Here is a 16,534-nt window from a genome sequence, read left to right as displayed (position 1 = left end):
CAAGCTTGTCAGGTGAGGATCCAGTCCTTGGTCACAGTCACTACACTTCACAAGCTGGGCTAGCGGGGACACGACTTGAGCTGCCATCGGCTCCTTGATCAGCCATTTGGGAAGCCAGTGGACGCCCTTCGCTGTGTGTGACAGTCATGGTGAGACCGTCGCGTGCTCCAGGCGTGTCGGGTCTAAATCCTAGGATCACTGCGATTCACAACAGAAAGATACATCCCCCCTTGTTCTAATACACTTCCCATAGAGTGAAGGTCTGTGAAGTAGGAACAAATTAGGCTTCTAAATAGTAACTTGAGGTTCCTAGCACTTGAGTTTCTCAGAGGCTAAGTATGCCAAGGTGAAAATCTTTTGACATTTTTGGTTCTGCCTGGAATGTGGTGGTTGGTATTCTGCTAACATTCCTCATCTAGTTACAAGTCGCGCCAGCCTCCAGCCTTTGCATGTCCTCCCCTTTCAGCCGGGAGGTGTAACAGCACAACCCTTGTATAGCTGTTTCCAAGAATTAGGACTGGCTACACCTATCAAGCGTGTGATGTGGGCGGCAAGACGAGCAGAGCCGGTGGCTGGCCGCCTTGCCAGCTTTTTCTGGCCCTTTTGGAAACTCGATCCAGCAAGAAGCTGTGGGTAACCTCCCTGCCTGAATCTAGTCATCAGTCACCACACGCTCCCCCGCTAGCTGCACATTCTTTCACAGACCATTAGCTGCATGTGTGAGTATAATGTTGTTACTGTTTGGGAGATGTTTGCTGGATCCAACAGGAAATCAGTCCTTCCCTTGTTTACCTAAACTGCCATGCCAAAATATAATGCTCCCTGTGCCTAATGAAGGAGATGAGGGAGTGGAGAGAAGGAAGAAAGCTGTTCTTTGTATTCCTAGAGGGTACAGAGAGCGCGCGTCCCCGCTCCTCCCTGCAGAGGGTAGCTGTCCTGACTGCAGGCCTGACTCTGCTGCCATTCACTGGCTTTGCAGGCTTGGCTCTGTGTACAACCCGTGGACTTTACCTTTTGCCTCCCACCTTTCATTCCTTAACCTTTCTAACCCATGTTTAGGGCTGAGTGAGCGGGGAGTTGGGCAGCCGCAGTAGGCGAGTATGTGATCTGAGACGTGTAGCGGACAGTGTGAGCACTACCCGCTGCCCTGAGCATCCAGCCATCAGCTCAGTGGAGCGAAAAGAGTTAATGTGGTAGGAGCTACCCAGAGTCATGTCTCTGAAGCAGTCTGTGAGGAGCAGCCTTCCTTGCTATTTGGTGTCAGACCCATAAAGATCACCTTTGAGGTGTGTCTAAGTGGAGAAAAAATGAATCACACGGGCGTTTATACTACCTGCGCAAGAGCGAATCACAGCCACATCAAGCAGGAGTAGTCGGTCGCCTTTTCCCAATTTAGTCTTAACCAAAGTAAATACTTCCTTCTGACGTCGCCACAGTCCCCGCCCCCCACACCACCATACCTGTCTTACTCATACAGAGATGAGTGGCTTCTTTGACCTAGTTCTTTCCATTGCAAACATTTATTCAATGCAAAGTTCACTCCACAAGCTTGGTTGAGAACTAAAACTTAGACCCGTCCTGAGATGCAGTGATCTTGAAGGAGATTGTCTTGGCTGCCAGGTACGTGGCATGTAGTTCCTTGGCAGAGGCCCTGGCAGGGGCAGGGTCCATATCGCCCAGCAGTCTTTCTGGGTGGCCTCTGGCGCTTCAGGAAGGCCCCTACCTAGCTGACTGGGTGCATCTTCCCCCTTCTTAAGCACTCAGTCCCTGCTGGTGTTGCCCGTCAGGACATAGGGGATGCCTGAGGCCTAAGCTTCTGGGGCTCTCAGAAGCATCCATGTGCGTGGCAGAATTAAAATTAAGCTCACAAGGACAGACTCAGAGATTAGAAGAGGCAAGATCTAAATGAGAACAGATAAAGCAAGGGGCTGGATTCACCTACTTCTCTGCCACTTGTGACTTTGACACAAGTTGTGTTGCTTTGAACTCCTCGCAGAGAGCTAACCCCACCTCCTGTCTCTTTTGGTCCTCTGTCCTCTGCTCTTCTGAGACATCGGCAAAGCACCATTCATTTAGATGGGGGATTAGGTCATCGTCCATTCCTATAAACTGCTCCTGAACCCGGGACACCAGGGCAAGATACAGGAAAGATTGGGTCTCCGTATGGAAGAGGAGCTCAGTTGAACAAAGCCTGGAGGCCAGGGTCCATAGGCCAAGGCCCTAGGGGAACAACCTGAGAGCCCTCCTGAGGGAGCTGTGCCATCCTGGTTCAGTGATCCTGCCATCAAAGGCTTCCTGAGCAGGTTCTCGGTGCCCTCGGCACCGGCCCTGTCCCTCTGAGTTAGGGCTCCGTGAAGAGCATGGCTCCAGTAAGCTGAGGTATCTGGTGTGTGGGCAGCAGCTGGGAGTGCGCAGTGATGGCTTCAGATGAGGTTGTTCCTGAGACGCTGTTCCTGTTCCAGGGAGAGCTCTGTGCTCGCCCGGTATGAATCCCCTGTGGGCCAAGAGAAGACAGCTAAGTGCAGCCTGCCACCCTCTCATCCCTTCCCTCACCACCTCACAAGCACGATGCATTCTGCCCCACTCATTCTTCCCGTGGGGCCAGCCCCTAGAAGAGACCCGGGTGGGCGTGTAGTTTCAAGACATTGGGGATGATGGCTGTGGAGGGGGATGAGCTGTGCTGGTCGCTGTCCTCCGCCCCCTCTCTAGGTTTATCCTCAGCCTTTGTTCTTTCCGCACCCAGAGGGACTGACCCCTGGACACTGCTTTGCCCTGGCTCCCTCAGCCACTGGTGTCTGGTTGCTTTAGGTCAATGGCAAACAACAGCAGAGTGGAAAGGGGTCGGCTGCTTCTTGCCCTCTACTGGCCATGACAGTCTGTGCCTCAGACTCCCCGGGCTCCGGGGTGCTCTTTGCCCCTTCAAGCCTAAGTGGTGTTTTCCACTCTTACCCCTGGCTATCTCAACACCCATCACTTTTTCTCACCCTGTAAAGAATCCCTTCATTAAGTAACTGCATGCTCTCGCCCCAGTGTGGCCTCTATTTTCTCTGACCCTGACGGGTCAGAGCAGCATAGTTTTTCTTTCCCGCCTGGCTGCCCTGCCCCCCTTGCAGCCTGCACCAGCATTATGGAAGCTCCACTGTCTCCACGAGTGCCTGCTCTTTCCTGACTGCTCACTCCCCTTTCGCTGAATGGCATCGCATCGACTAGGTCACACACATTCAAACCCATAGGCCATTTCTTCTCTGCTTCTCATTTTGTTTCCCATCTGTTGCCAGAGCTGTCTGAAAAACAAATCTGATCACGTTGCCCATTTGTCTGAGCTTTGTCTCCGAAGCCCACGGGACCATTCCATCCTTTTAGCAAGAATCATCATACCCCTCCTTGCAAAGACCCGTGGGCTTGGGATATACATGGACTCAGTTTACAAAAGAGAGAGCCTCTGGAGTTGAGATTTCCTGTCCTAGTGCTAGAAGTGTAGAGTCGAATTTGGAACCCCCTGATGCTTTCTAGAGCCACGCCCTGTGCCCTCCTTCCCACGCCTCCCCTCCTTGGAGCCTGGCTCAGCCGCCTTGCCTTTGCAAACCTTTGCGAGCCCCTCCGTTGGTGTTTCTTTCTAAGCTTGCTCAGCCTCAGTGCTTACCAGTGTGGGCATTTAGTATACGTGGGTTCCCCTTTGCATGTCTGCTTACCCCGTATGGCACTGCGCTCCCCTTCTGTTTCTGATCCGAGTGGCTGGTACAGTGTGCATAGTAAGTGCCATCTGAATGGACAAATGTTCGCCCCCACCCTACAGAGCAGGTGTGGGCTGAATGTCTCACTCCATAGCAAACAGAAGCAAAACTTAATGAAGGAGGAGTCACTTCCCTCCCAGACAAGGAGAGCTACTACGTGCTTACTCCCCATCCCCAACTGGATCATGGCTTCCTCCTCTGACTGACACTGCTGATCCCCAAGTGTGCTGAGCCCTGTTCTTCATGGTCCCCTCTTTGTAACAGCTGGTGGTGAGGAACCCAGATCTGGGCACTGGTACTTTGCCCTGCAAGACAGTGGTTTTAGGGTAGAGGCAGGTAAGAAAGACCATCAGGGAGGAGGGGAGAATAACAAGAGCTGAAAGAGGAAATTCCTGGCAGGTAACAGGAAAGATTTCAGGGTAAGTGGGAAACTGTCCACAATCCAAACAGCCTCAAGGACAAGAACACAGAAGTGGTAACTGCATGAGCGGATGGCTCACCAGTTGGTTCTAGGAATCTCCCTGGGAAGATTCTTCCTGTTCCATCCCCAGCCCTTTACACACATCCGAGTCGCACACTGGTCCATTTAGTCTTCCTGTCCCGAGCCCCTCGGTGGCCCCCAGTTACCTGTGTGGCAATTGTGCAGCCAGACCCGGTGCCCGTCATACTTGCAGCGACACCGCATCATGTTGTTAGAGAAATCTGACTCTGCCACCTCATATTTGGGGTTCACAACTACCTGCAGTGAGAGAAGGGGGTCACTGAAAGTGGGCAATGTGGCTGAGTGAAGTGGGGGAGTGCGCATCCTTCACACCTCCAAGTAAGTGCGAGGCTACCTCTGGAGTCTTACACAGTGTGTATAATCTCAGCTGCTGTACGATCACCCCAGGACGTGGCGTTCATGGCCACGTCCACTGTCCACTTAATCAGGTGCCCTGACTCGTGACTCGATTCTTCCCCCTATACCGTAGCTGCTTCAAGCAGAATATCTGGAGAAAATGGAGTTTCTGTGGGGAGCCCTGCCTACCCCCCTTACCTGGAAGATATAATCCCCGGGACCCACGTCCGTGATGTCCACCCACTGGCAGTCGATGTCATGCCGGTAGGTGTCCCAGCAGCCTACGGTCACGCCCTGCTCCCCAAAGTTGGCACATGCGTAGCGCCGCTGCATTCCTGTAAGGAAGGGCGCAGGCAGTTGCTGGGCCGGGGCAGGTACCTGGGAGCAAGAAGCCCTGCCAGCCGCGGGCAGCCGGGAACCTCAGGACCTGGGGTTCAGCTGCATGACCCGCCTGAGTACCAGAGCCAGAATTCCTCCCGACCATCAGCCCAGCACCGGAGGACCTGCCTTGGGTGCCAGAGGCCATTTCTCTGGGTGCTCTGGTGGACATCCCTGTGGGCCTAGAAACCATGGTTGGAAGACTCCAGCCCAACTGCTCATCTTTCTGTCCATCCATGCAAGCCTCTAGAGATGCAGTTAGAGGCCACCCCTTGGGGCTAGGGACTGGGGTACAAAGGAGTTTTCTTCAGGGCGCACTTCGAGATGAGACAGGTCTGCAATTGTTACCCAGAGGGAAAGTGTTGAGCATTTTAAAACTATTACAAATGTGTTGAGAATGCAGAGGCACCTTCCGCCTAAGATTCAGTTCAGACAGAACTTGACCTTTCTGAGAGCTGCCTTAAGTGCTGACTGTCCTCAGCCCAGAGTGACAAGTGCCTGGGGCCCTTGAGCTGGGGCAGAGGGGAACAGGATCCCAAAGAGACAAGAATAGAATGCAAAGAGGCTCTGGCCACGGGAAACCACATACCTGTGGGGCAGTTTGTGTCCTCTAGACAGAAGCTAGCCTTGTGCCCCTCGGCCACCTTGGAGCCATTGAGCGTGAGCAGGTCGTAGTGGGTGAACACTTCGATGCTGTGGTAGTGCCTGCAGGGGGGGAGGGCTGTCAGCCTGGCGGCAGCAGACATACCCCACTCTGGAGGAGCTGGCTGGGAGGACCGAGGCATCAGCCCATCATTACCCAGAGAAAAGCATCACAATAGCAGGGCAGTGCCCTTCTTCCGAGCCCGGGAGAGTGACCCATGGCCTACTTCTGGCGACCCTGCCAGGCAGCAGGCATGGCTGCCCGTGATCCTCCTTCACCGAGGTGAGGGAGGACAAAGCTCAGCCTGGCAGGCTCCAGCAGGCTGCTGCCCGCTGCAAGGCCTGGAGCCAAGGTGGAAGGAAGGGCACTTCGGGGTCCAGCCTAGGAGTTGAGCTGGAAGAGGGGAGCTTTCTCCGCTCCCTGTCAGCCCGGGCCAAATTACTACCATTGTTTCCAATCCAGTTCTAATGACAGCTATGCTCCTGCTCTAGGGAAAAGTGCTTATTACCTTAGGCAAGGCCAAGTCCCAACATTGCTGCCCATTCTTGTCAGCTTTCCCCACCCAGGTCTGAGTTCTGGGGCGGGGGTGGGGAGAAGGTGGGGGCAGGAGCCTGCAATGTCTCTTTTCATTCTTTGTCACAGGCTTTGTCTCTCCTGCTGTCTGGACTGGAGCTTCCTGGTAGGAAGGAACGCTCTCGGTCTCAGTAGCCATGCTCACACCATCCCTGGGAGGCCTTTGCTGCCGCAGAAACCCGCAAGCTTTTCTGCACAGGCAGCATCCTGGAGGTGATGTCTATTTTGGGTCTACTGGTTCCTAAGAACCCCCACTTTGCCTTCCTTTAAAGAAAAGGCCGAAGGTCCGCCACAGAGAGCCCACCCATTACCATCCTGCACAGACCAGTTCGACCAGCTCTGGCATTGCCTGCTGGGGGGTGCAGCCAGGGGAGGGAGGAGACTATGCAGAGGGCAGGCTGGGGCTCTGGGGCCCCTCAGCGCCTCCTGGGGGCAAGGCTAGGAAGGGCGAGTCTTCCCGGAGCACCCCACCCAGGAGAGTGCCTGGGCCGAGCCCGGCCAGCAGTACCTGTGACACTGGTGCCAGATCCAGCTGTGGCGCCCCGTCTTGGGGCGAAAGTCGGCCCGGCCCAGGTTGTGGATCTGTGAGGAGAAGCGCAGCAGACGCCGGTGGCCGTAGGGCCAGTCCATGTGGTCAGCAGACTGCGAGAGGCAGTTCTCCTCGTGGGCGCAGTACAGCTGGCTGAGCGGCCGGTCCTCCAGGTAGGCCGTCTCCTGAACGAGCTGCGCATTCATCACGAGGTCCGGGGCACCTGGCAGGGGCAGGGCAGGAGGCAGGCGCTGGGTGGGGGGCTGTGCTCTGCCCAGGTGGCCGGGCTCGCCCCAGACTAAGCTGTCGGTGGCCCGAGAGACGTAGCGTCGCCATCCCTGACGCCAGCTCTAACCACCCAGGAGCTGCCTGGCGGCCTACCCTGAGCAGTGACCCAGGTCAAGCTCCTGGCTATGAGAGCTAGGCCTGAAGATTCCTTTATGCATACAGAACTGGGGTACAGGCCAGAGGTGCAGGGGCGATGAGAAGATTCACCAGAGACAGAGCGGGGAGCAGAACAGGCAGATCGACGAAGTACACTGCTGAGGGGAGCAGCGGGCAGGTCAGGAGAGGTCTGCTACACCATTTGGTCACCTCCGGGGCAGGCAGGGATCGAACTCTTGTTGAAGTGGCTTTGGCTTCTCAGTGCTGTGCTTTAACCCTCTGTGCCACCAGGGAGGGCCCCTATGCTTGATTCTTGACTGAACCGTTAACGAGCCCTGTGACTGGCTTAGTCCTCGTGTCTCTCACGCTCCCCCCTGCAAGACGGGGCTGATAATCATAGCACGTTACACCCGTTTGCGGGGTCGATCCCTGGCCTGTGGTAAGCAAACAGCTGATGGGTGGCAGCTGGAACCGCTTCTGTGGTGCGGCTCGGCCTGTGTGCACCTCTAGGCGCAGCTCCCGGAAGCCCTCTGTCAACTGCTGGCATCTAACTTGGTGACCTCAGCTCCTTGGCGCTTTTGGTCACTTGATGGGGCCTCTGTGCTGTCAGTGCTAGGGGCCGGGAGACCCGGGGAGGCCGGGAGGGGGCCGGCCGCTGCCGAGCTCTGCCGCTGCAGCCCTGCTGCTCAGCCCAGGCCTGGGCTTCCTCCAGGGTTCCTGCTCCAGCCTGACTGGTCGTGGGAGCAGGTCTCTGGTCTCCTCTGTGTGCGCCAGCCCAGCACACTGCAGCCCACCGTGCCCCGGTGCCATGCGCCGTTCCGTTCCCTGGCACAGGGCTCTCGCCCTCCTCGAAGCCGCCAGTGTCACCAATGCTATCCTTCCCTCAGTGGCCCAGACGTGTGGAGCCACAGCTGTCGCCACGTGGCATCTGGAGGAAAGCTCCCCTTCTCAGTGCCTGTGTGTGGGAGTTTGATTCTGGCAGAAGCCTCACCGAGGGAGCCTGGAGCTGACTCTGCAGACACTGGAGGGCTTCAGGGCAGGGCGCTGAGGCTGGGGTGGGGCCAGAGGTGTGCTGTCTGCTGCCTGCACTATGACTTAACACGCCCTAGAAATCCCTGCCGTGTGCTGGAGAGAGCCAGGGTAAGCCCGCTGACAAACCCTAGAGATCCCTGGGGAAAGGAGGAGGGCTGTGAGGAGAATGAAGGAGAGGAAAGGAAGAGAGGAAGCGAGGACGATCTCAGAGGAGAGGCAGGCATGGCCTTAGCCGCGGCTGGTCAGGAGCAGGCTACCTGGGCAGTGGAACGGGGAGGGGAGCAGGGGGGAGCTACCCCACTGCGCTGTGAGCCCCTGGGCTGGGAAGCCCGCTCTGACAGCCTGTGGCCCAGCAGCGAGGCAGCACCCTGCCAAGACCTCTGCTTCCAAGGAACCCTGAGGCCTCGGATGAGGCCGGGGTGTCTTGGCACTGGAGCTCGTCTGGGAACAAGGTCAAGTGGCCACGCGGATGTGCCAGCGGGGAGCCTCTGGACTGGGCAGTTATTTGGCACAGACCTGGCTGGCAGGTGTCAAGCAGAGATGCTGCTGCCCCAAGAATCTGAGATTGTGGGGCACAGCAAGGCCTTGAAACGGTCTTTTGGGTAAATCCCACAGCTCAAAATACATATACAGCCTCTTTTCACTGCAAGCCTGAGGATAAAATACATCTTCTGTCGTGACCTCGTCCACACACACTTCCAAGCAAAAAGGACCCTCATGTAATACGCTGCTGCTTTCTGTTCTGTTCCACTTGTTAAAACCATAGGTCATGACAGGAAAATTGAAAAGCACTGATGTGTATCCCTGTGTTTTCACACATTCCTGTTAATTCACTGCTGCGCCACAAGATTGGCAGGACAGGGTTGGCATCCTGCTGGGATGGATGATTTGGCCACACGCAGCTGGTCTATGGCTGAGCTGCCACGTCCACGCACCCGCTGCCCCTCCGGCCTGGAGCCCGCCCGCCCCCTCCCCCCGCCCCCAGCACTCACTGTTGGTGCAGGACACGCCGGCCGAGAAGCGCCCGGTGGCATGGGAACAGTGCACCGGCCCGTGCCTCTGGCACTGCTGCAGAGCCAGCTCTGTGCCCGTGCAGCGCACGCCGCTCATCACCACTTCTCCGGCCCCCGGCGTCCCCTGCCAGTACCAGGTCTCCTAAGAAAACAGCCAACATCAGACAGGGCCAAGAGGGGCTGCTGTGGTCAGCGCCACCCGTGCTGGCCAGCCAGTGATGGGCAGTCTGCGCTTTGACCCCCCTAAAGATAAATACATTTCTTTTGTGTAGAGACATAACTCCGCTGCCTTGGCTTCCACCGCTGGCCTTCCTGCCGCCCCCTCCCACGTGGCCGTTCTCCGCCTTCGAAGAAGATGGTCTTGTCCCCTTGCTGCCCACCAGGCAGCCTTCCCCCAGCCCCAGGTCTGACTGTGCTCCGGCGGAGCTCACTTCTTCGGGGCGTGCTCCCTGCCTGGCCTGGCGGCCTCCCCCAGCCAAGCCCGAAGCCTCTGGTTTCCTGCACGCCTTCTGCATTGACCCACTAATTCCCCCAGGACTGGCACCAGCCTGGTCCGACCCAGCATCCTTCCTCACCCAGCCTGCTCTATTCATATTCGTCTCCACCCCACTGCCAGACAGCCCCGGAAGAAAGCCCGAAATAATCTGAGCCACGGCAGCCTGTGACTGGTCCTGCCCTGCCTCCCTCTTCACGTGGCGCCACTCAGCCGCCGCGGCCGCACGCCCTCCCTGGGTCCCAAGGTCTGCAAGAGCTGCTCACTCCTCCCCGCCTCATCTGGCGTCTTCTGCTCCTCTGTCATGTGGACACAACCACGCGCCTTTGTGGGGATGTTTGGGGATGGCTCCCTCCTCCCCTCCCACGCCTGACAGATGGCTCCTCAAAGGGGAACCTTGTCATCCCGTCCACCATAGCGTCCCTGCACCCAGTATCACTGAGACCCAGACTTCACTCGGGGCACTACTGCAAAAAGGCTGCAAAAAGGGTTAGCAACCCTGGCTCAGGACCTACCTTGATGGCGTGGCTGGCGAAACCCAGGCCGAGCTGTCGGCAGACCACCATGGCTTCAGTGAGCCCCCAGTGGTCACTGCACACGGCCCCCCAGCGTTGGACTCCATTCACCTCCACCTGCACCTCCACCACGCCCTCTTCTGGGCTGCGCCCACCAGCCAGGCGCACCTGCAGTGGTCAGAGGTGTGTGAGAGCAGGTGGCTTCAGCAGGGGGTGCCCAGGACGGCCAGCCTGGGGACCACCAGTGAGCTCACTGGGGCCCGGGATGGTGCTCCCGTCCCTGGGTTTGCCTGCATCTGATGTGAGCACGTCGGCCAGCTAGTCTCTCGTGTTCCTGCAGCTAGGGAAAGCCGGCGGTGCCTGGCCGCATCTTGCCACTTCCCCTCCTCCTCCCTGACAGCCTACTGCATATGAGGATGTCCGAGCACTTTCACTCTATCGTCCCATTCGCAATGATCCCAAGACAATGAACCCCATGTTACAAGAGAGAACCAAAGTCAAAAATGTGAGGCGCTCACCCCCAGTTTACACTAGCTTGACCTCTGAACCCCCAGCTCCCACCCAGGCACCACTCCTCAGCACTCACAGCCCTGTGGCCCTCTGTCCTGGGCACCTTCTTCCCCCTCACAGAGCACAGCCACCTCTTGGAGGCCAGAACCTGGCTGTGGGGGCCTGTGACCAGCCAGAGACTCAGAGCGGGTGAGAGGTCTCTTCCCAGACCAGCTCCAGGGGCTGAGGCGGGCGCCCCCACGAGCACATGGCAGCTCTGTGTGGCCCTCAGGGCCCCAGCCTGAGGTTATGCCAGCCCTGAGCTCACCTGATTCTGGAAGCCCATGTTAGGGATGTTGCACCTGACGGCAGCGTCATTCTCATGCTGACAACCATTCTGGGGCCCTTCCAGGGAGGGGCAGTCACTGAGGGTTCGCTCATACCCCCTGCAGCGCACCTCACTCAGGTGAATGGGCCCCAGCCCTGCAGGGGAGGGGAGAGGTGCCAGGTGAGGCTCCACAGAGGGGACAACATTCAGCCCTGGGCCCCAGCCCACCAGGGGAACATGCAGGATCCCCAGCCTCCGCCGTCACACGCCACCCCTAGGCCTGTGAATCAAGCTTCCTCCGGCCCCCACCTCCCCACTCACCTTGGCCCAGCTGGGCCCCAAAGAGGGCCTCCCGAGCGGAGCCAAAGCCAAGCTGCCGACACACGACGCTGGCGGAGATGAGGTTCCACCTGTGGTCACACACTGTTCCCCACTGGCGATTCATGAGCACCTCCACCCGGCCCTCGCCCAGCTGGGCCCCGGAGCGCAGGCGCACCCTCATCTCCTGTGGGAGAACACTGGCTTCAGGGGAGCCCTCCCGCCCCTAGGAGGAGCAGCAGGTGTTGCCTCAGATCCCGGCTCTGGTCCTGCCTCTGACTGGCTGCACCACCGCCTTGAGGGAGCCACGTGTCTTTTCAACCTCCCTTCAATGACAACCGTCGCCTGGGGTTCATTAAACCCACTCACGTCGCGAGGAAGCCGTGTCCATTTCCACCCTTCCTGCGAGTGGAGGCGACCGCCTCCCTGGGGACTGCTGTGTCTGTAACAGCACTTGCTCTCTGCGCCCAAGTTCAATACCTGAGGCCCTCCACGGGATGTAGCTACAATGTAATTACTGTTTTTATGGTCCTGGCAGGTGATGTCAGCTTTCCATTTATGGCAGGGCTATAACTGGTCGCTTTTAAATAAATCCCAAGGTTCTTAAGACATTCTGTGATTCACTCTCCTCCCCCACCTATGACCGGGGTTAGTCCCTCCTCCCCCTCTGTCCTGGAGAGTTCCTCCTGGGACAGGGCAGGGGCTGCCCAGAGCGGTCTATGCCTCCAGGCCGGGGTGCAACCCTGGGGGACCCACCTCTGCCCCAGACTCCTTGCGCACAGGCTTCGCCTTGGAAGGGCGGAAGCGGGGACCCGCCACACAGCTGACCACAGCATGCATGCCCCCTGGGCAGGCCGGTCGCAGCTTGCCCCGGGCTGGTGCCACCTGCACCTGGCAGTTGGACATATGGGGTTCTGTCCCCAAACAGCTGACGCGGTGGATCCAGAAGGAATTCTTCCTGGTCAGGCTCTTCAGCCTGGAAGAAAGGGAGACTGCAAGTGGGGGAGGAGCTCAGGCCTGTGGGGGTGGGGGAGGCCAAGGCACTGTGGGGGTGCCTGGGAGGCCCTTTGTATCCTCCCTGCAGGGTGCCACTCCTCACCTAGACTTGGGGTCTTTCATCTTCAAATTCCAGACTTTCCTGCAGGGGGAGAAGGCAGGTGTCGAGAGTGGCATGGGTGCAGGAGCCCACCCCTGCACAGGCTGCTCAGGCCCGAGTCTGCCCCAGACCGTAGTTTGGAGACCCTGTTGCATGCCTTATCTCAGCGCCGAGCCTGGCAACAACAGCCACCTCTGCTTCACAGGGGAGGAGGCTGGGCTGGCTGGGCCTGGCCAGGCCCTCCGGGAGCCCCACGGCAAAGTCTCCCCTGCGCGGGGCCCCTGGGTCAGGCGGCTCCGAGCGCCCTCCCCGGAGGCCAGATGGACAATCTGCAGGGAGTGGCCCAGGGGATGGGTCCAGGGGATGGTGCTCCCTGACAAGCCGAAGGGCCTGCTGCCCGGTGCTATGCCCCAGAGCACGGAGGCTAGAATTAGGGTGGCCCCACACACGGTGAAGGGCACATGGCCGGGCCTGCTGTGCAATTAGCAGGTTGGGTGGGTGCAGGGCCCACACCGCAGTGCCCCGAAGGATGGAGACCCCCGGCTGGCCTTCAGGACTAGCAGGTCTCAGCCAGAGACAGGTGAGAGACGAAGCTGACTAGGGCCAGGCAAGGGCAAAGGACTCCTCCCTTGATGAGAAACACAGTGGCCTCCCCGAGGGGTGGTCCCAGGCCCCCAGCAACCGCCTGAAACTGAGACTAGTGCATTTTTTTCCTACACACACACTGCTGATAAAGCTTAACTGATAAAGGAGGCTCGCAAGAGACTGACAATAGGAAAATAGGACAGTTACAGCAATGTACTGTAAGAAAAGCTATGATATGATCTCTTATTCTCAAAATACCTTTTTGCTTTTGAATTTTTCGGCTTCCGTTTGTGGCGGGTTATTGGGACCTTCTTTGCGTTGGGGGGCAAGGGTTTGGGGGGGCTACTGTGCCAAGTTTCCCCTGACAGAGCTGGGGGGCCTGGCTGGTCCCCACTTGGAGGCTGACCTTGTGACAGGCCGGCCACGGTTCTGACTGAACGTTGCAGTCTGCTCTCCAAGCCCCCCTCCCCTGCCTTGCCTACAAGGGGCCCAATCACAGCCTGGGCTGATCGTGGGGCGATTCCCTGGGGTGAGGCTGACAGAGCACGCAAGTGTGGGTACTGAAGGTCTGGATGCTCCCTGAGGCTCCACATCCTGGCTGCGAAGACCGACGGGGGTGGCGCCTGGACTCGTGGGCAGTGGGCAGCGCTGGACTCCCCAGTGAAGGCTAATCTTTAAAGCGGGGGTGCCAAGTTCCCCAATTATTTTCACTTGGGAGTATTCTGCTCTACTGTCAATTCTTCTTACCTTTCTGGCAAATAACATGTTTATTTTCTGACCATTTCTAGGTTTTCCCTGGATTCCAGCGTTCATTTTCATCTTCCTTGTATTTGCCTCCTGAATACGCATCCTTAGTCTCCGAATGTTCTCCTCTGACTCCCGAAAATCCAGCCACATCCCTCAGGTAGACCTTCTCCCCTCCAACCCCAGCTCCCCCTGGCTACCTCTGCTAAGCACACCAGCTCCTGCCAATCTCGCCACTCCCTGCTGGGGACCCCGAGTATGAACACCCCCCCAACACACACACACACACACACACGCACGCGTGCCCCACACTGGCACCAGCCAGCCGCCTCCCGCCCTGCCGGCCTACCTGTAGTAGTTGCTGTTGACAGGTGCCGTGCTGGGGAAGCCCAGCATCCCGCACACCACCCTGCTGTTGTTCCTGGTCCAGTCCTGGTCGCACACCTGCCGCCAGTGGCCCTCGTACCTCACCTCCACGGCGCCCTCAGTCACCGGGCTGTGCCGCCTGGCACTGGCGAGGATCGGCTTGAGCCGCACCTCCTCCAGCCGCTGGCCCTGCGGGTGCATGGACCCCTGTCCGGCTGAGCCCCGCCCGTCCTCGGTGGGGAAGCTTAGAGGTCACCCTGGCTGGCCCCCTCCCGGGACAGACCGGGAAACAGAGGCCCCGAGACAAGGAGGCATTCTTCAAAGGTCTGGTGAGTAAGGCAGAACCTTGGTTTGTCCAAAGGCTTTTCCTCAATTTTGAAGAGAAGCTGGCAGAGCTGTGCCCTCCCTGGGCTCAGGACGGGAACCCCTGGTCGTTGGGAGCTTTTCACCAGGGATCAAGGGCCTCCCCAGGGAAGGGGCAGGCCAGATGCTGAGGCCACCGGCAGGGTCCAGTGACCCAGGAGAGCTTCCACCCCACTCCAGTGCTTAGACGACTTAACCAATACGGAGCCCCCACCCTGGCCCACGGTTTCCAGGGGGTCAGGCCCAGCTGTTCTCAGGCTGAGGGTTCCGGAAGTGGATGGCAGGAGCCAGAGACCTGCCCTACCACTCCTGCTGTTTGGCTAGGGCTGTTTTTAGCCTGGGGTTGTTTGTGCCGGGAAGAGGCAGCAATTGTGGCCAGGCCTTGTGGGTGAGACAGCCCCTGGCCCCTACTGTTGCCTTGATGGTCTCCCTGCAGGCCTAGACTCTGCTCCCCTGGCCTGTCCTGCCTCCAGCTGAGGCCCCTACGCTAGGCCATAAATAGGCGCCAGGGCTCTAGGGATGCGCCTCAGTCCACATCTGCTCTTTGCCCTCCCCTTTTCCAGCCTTATCACCTCGGAGGCTCCGGGTCCCCTGACCCAACCCTCAGCTCAGAGCCCAACAGCTTCCTCACCTGGGGCCCAAGGGCATTGGAGACCCTTTCAGAAAGGTAGCCACGCTGGCGCTGGGGGTGGCACACCACCCCGACGTCCTCCGAGTGGCTGCAGTCACTGACGCCCCAGCCGTTTGACCCACACTGGTCCAGGGAGCTCTCTGTGCCCACACAGCGCACGTTATCCAGCCAGATGGGTCCTGTGGGAAAGGGGACAGTGACACTAAGGAGATGCGCGGCAACAGGCACAGAGACGGGCCCGAGGCGCTGTCTCCCGGATGGACCTCACAGCTGTCAGCGTTCCTGCTCCGAGCCTGAGCAGCAGGCGGGGCTCGCTTCGATGCCAGTGTCTAGTCCCTGCCTGCTGCCTCTGTTTGGCGTCAGGTCCAGCTCTGGGAAGAAGCCTCGTAAGTCCAGTTAGGCATGCTTGTCCATCTGTCCACCACCGCCAGCCACCCGCCAGTGCCTTCCAAGTACCCATCGTGTGCCAGAGGCTACATCCAAGGAACTTGGGGGTTGAGCTGTGAGGTGCGGCCTCACCATAAGCTAGAATGAGAGGGCCAGGGCAGGGGCACTCAGGAAGTGAATTTGGGCAAGGCCACTGGAGCTGGGCAGTAGGGGCTAGGCAGGGAGCTGATGTGCCTTGCTGGTCCCAGCCAGCCCAGCCCTGAGAGAAGCCCACACTGTCTCCCGTCATCCTGCCAGGCAGCTCCAGGCACTCACCCTCCCCTTGGCCATACTTGGCACTGTGGGCCCAGGTCAAGGCGGCCTCGAAGCCCAGCTGGCGGCAGACGACGGTGGCCTCCCGGAGAGCGAAGTCGTCGTCACACACAGTGCCCCATCGGCCCTGGTGCAGCACCTCCAGGCGGCCCTCCTCAGGCCCGCTCCCCGGACCCACGAGTCGCAGCTTGGTGGTGCCCAGCGACTGCGGACTGCTGGGGGGCGCCCGCTCCAGCAGCCGGAGCAGAAGGAGCAGGGAGACGGCAGCTGGCGGGGACCACATGTTGGGGTGCCGGGGCAGCTGGGCGCAGGCACCTGGGGAATGAGTAAACGTGACGGTGACCCCCACCTCTTCCCTGCGCCCCAGGTCTCTTCTGCTACTAGAGACAGAGGAAGCTGCGGTCCCTCCCTGCACACGTGTGTGTGTGTCTGCGCTCTGAGGTCTCCATCTGGGTTAAGCCGCATTCATTGGCCACGTGACACTGAAAGAGTTTAACCTCACTGAGCCTCGAGTGCCTCATTTAAAAGTGGGGTTAATTCCTGTCTCCCAGTATCACATTAAATACGATCCTGTGAACAAGGCTCGTGGCTTGAGCCTGCCCCATGGTAAGGGGTCACTAAGTGGCACTTGTTCCCTTCTTCCACATACAGATCATTTGGGGGAGCCCTCAGGGGTCCCCGCAGGGCCAGAATATCTACGCCGGGTCATTGTCCTTTCCTAGGGCTGATGTCCCCAGCACCTGGCACGCTGGGGTGGAAAGACGTTTGAGGACATAGAGGACT

General features: G+C 58.8%; 1 protein-coding gene across 1 annotated transcript; it reads right to left on the bottom strand.

Moving 5' to 3' along the window:
- Positions 1 to 1,917: 1,917 nt before the first annotated feature.
- LOXL4 (lysyl oxidase-like 4) lies at positions 1,918 to 16,038 on the bottom strand. The gene is made up of 14 exons (XM_004680554.2): positions 15,755 to 16,038; positions 15,053 to 15,231; positions 14,042 to 14,247; positions 12,367 to 12,405; positions 12,024 to 12,243; positions 11,271 to 11,454; positions 10,950 to 11,104; positions 10,133 to 10,300; positions 9,104 to 9,266; positions 6,675 to 6,918; positions 5,540 to 5,655; positions 4,771 to 4,907; positions 4,362 to 4,473; positions 1,918 to 2,494 (listed from the first exon to the last, which is right to left on the bottom strand). The coding sequence occupies exons 1-14, from the start codon at positions 16,032 to 16,034 to the stop codon at positions 2,424 to 2,426; spliced, it is 2,274 nt and encodes a 757-aa protein (XP_004680611.1). The 5' UTR covers positions 16,035 to 16,038; the 3' UTR covers positions 1,918 to 2,423.
- Between the last annotated feature and the right edge of the window lie 496 nt (positions 16,039 to 16,534).

The sequence above is a fragment of the Condylura cristata genome, unplaced genomic scaffold (genome assembly GCF_000260355.1).
Source record: "Condylura cristata isolate star-nosed mole 26May11 unplaced genomic scaffold, ConCri1.0 scaffold00011, whole genome shotgun sequence".
NCBI lineage: Eukaryota > Metazoa > Chordata > Mammalia > Eulipotyphla > Talpidae > Condylura > Condylura cristata.
This window is presented reverse-complemented; position numbering and strand designations above follow the sequence as displayed.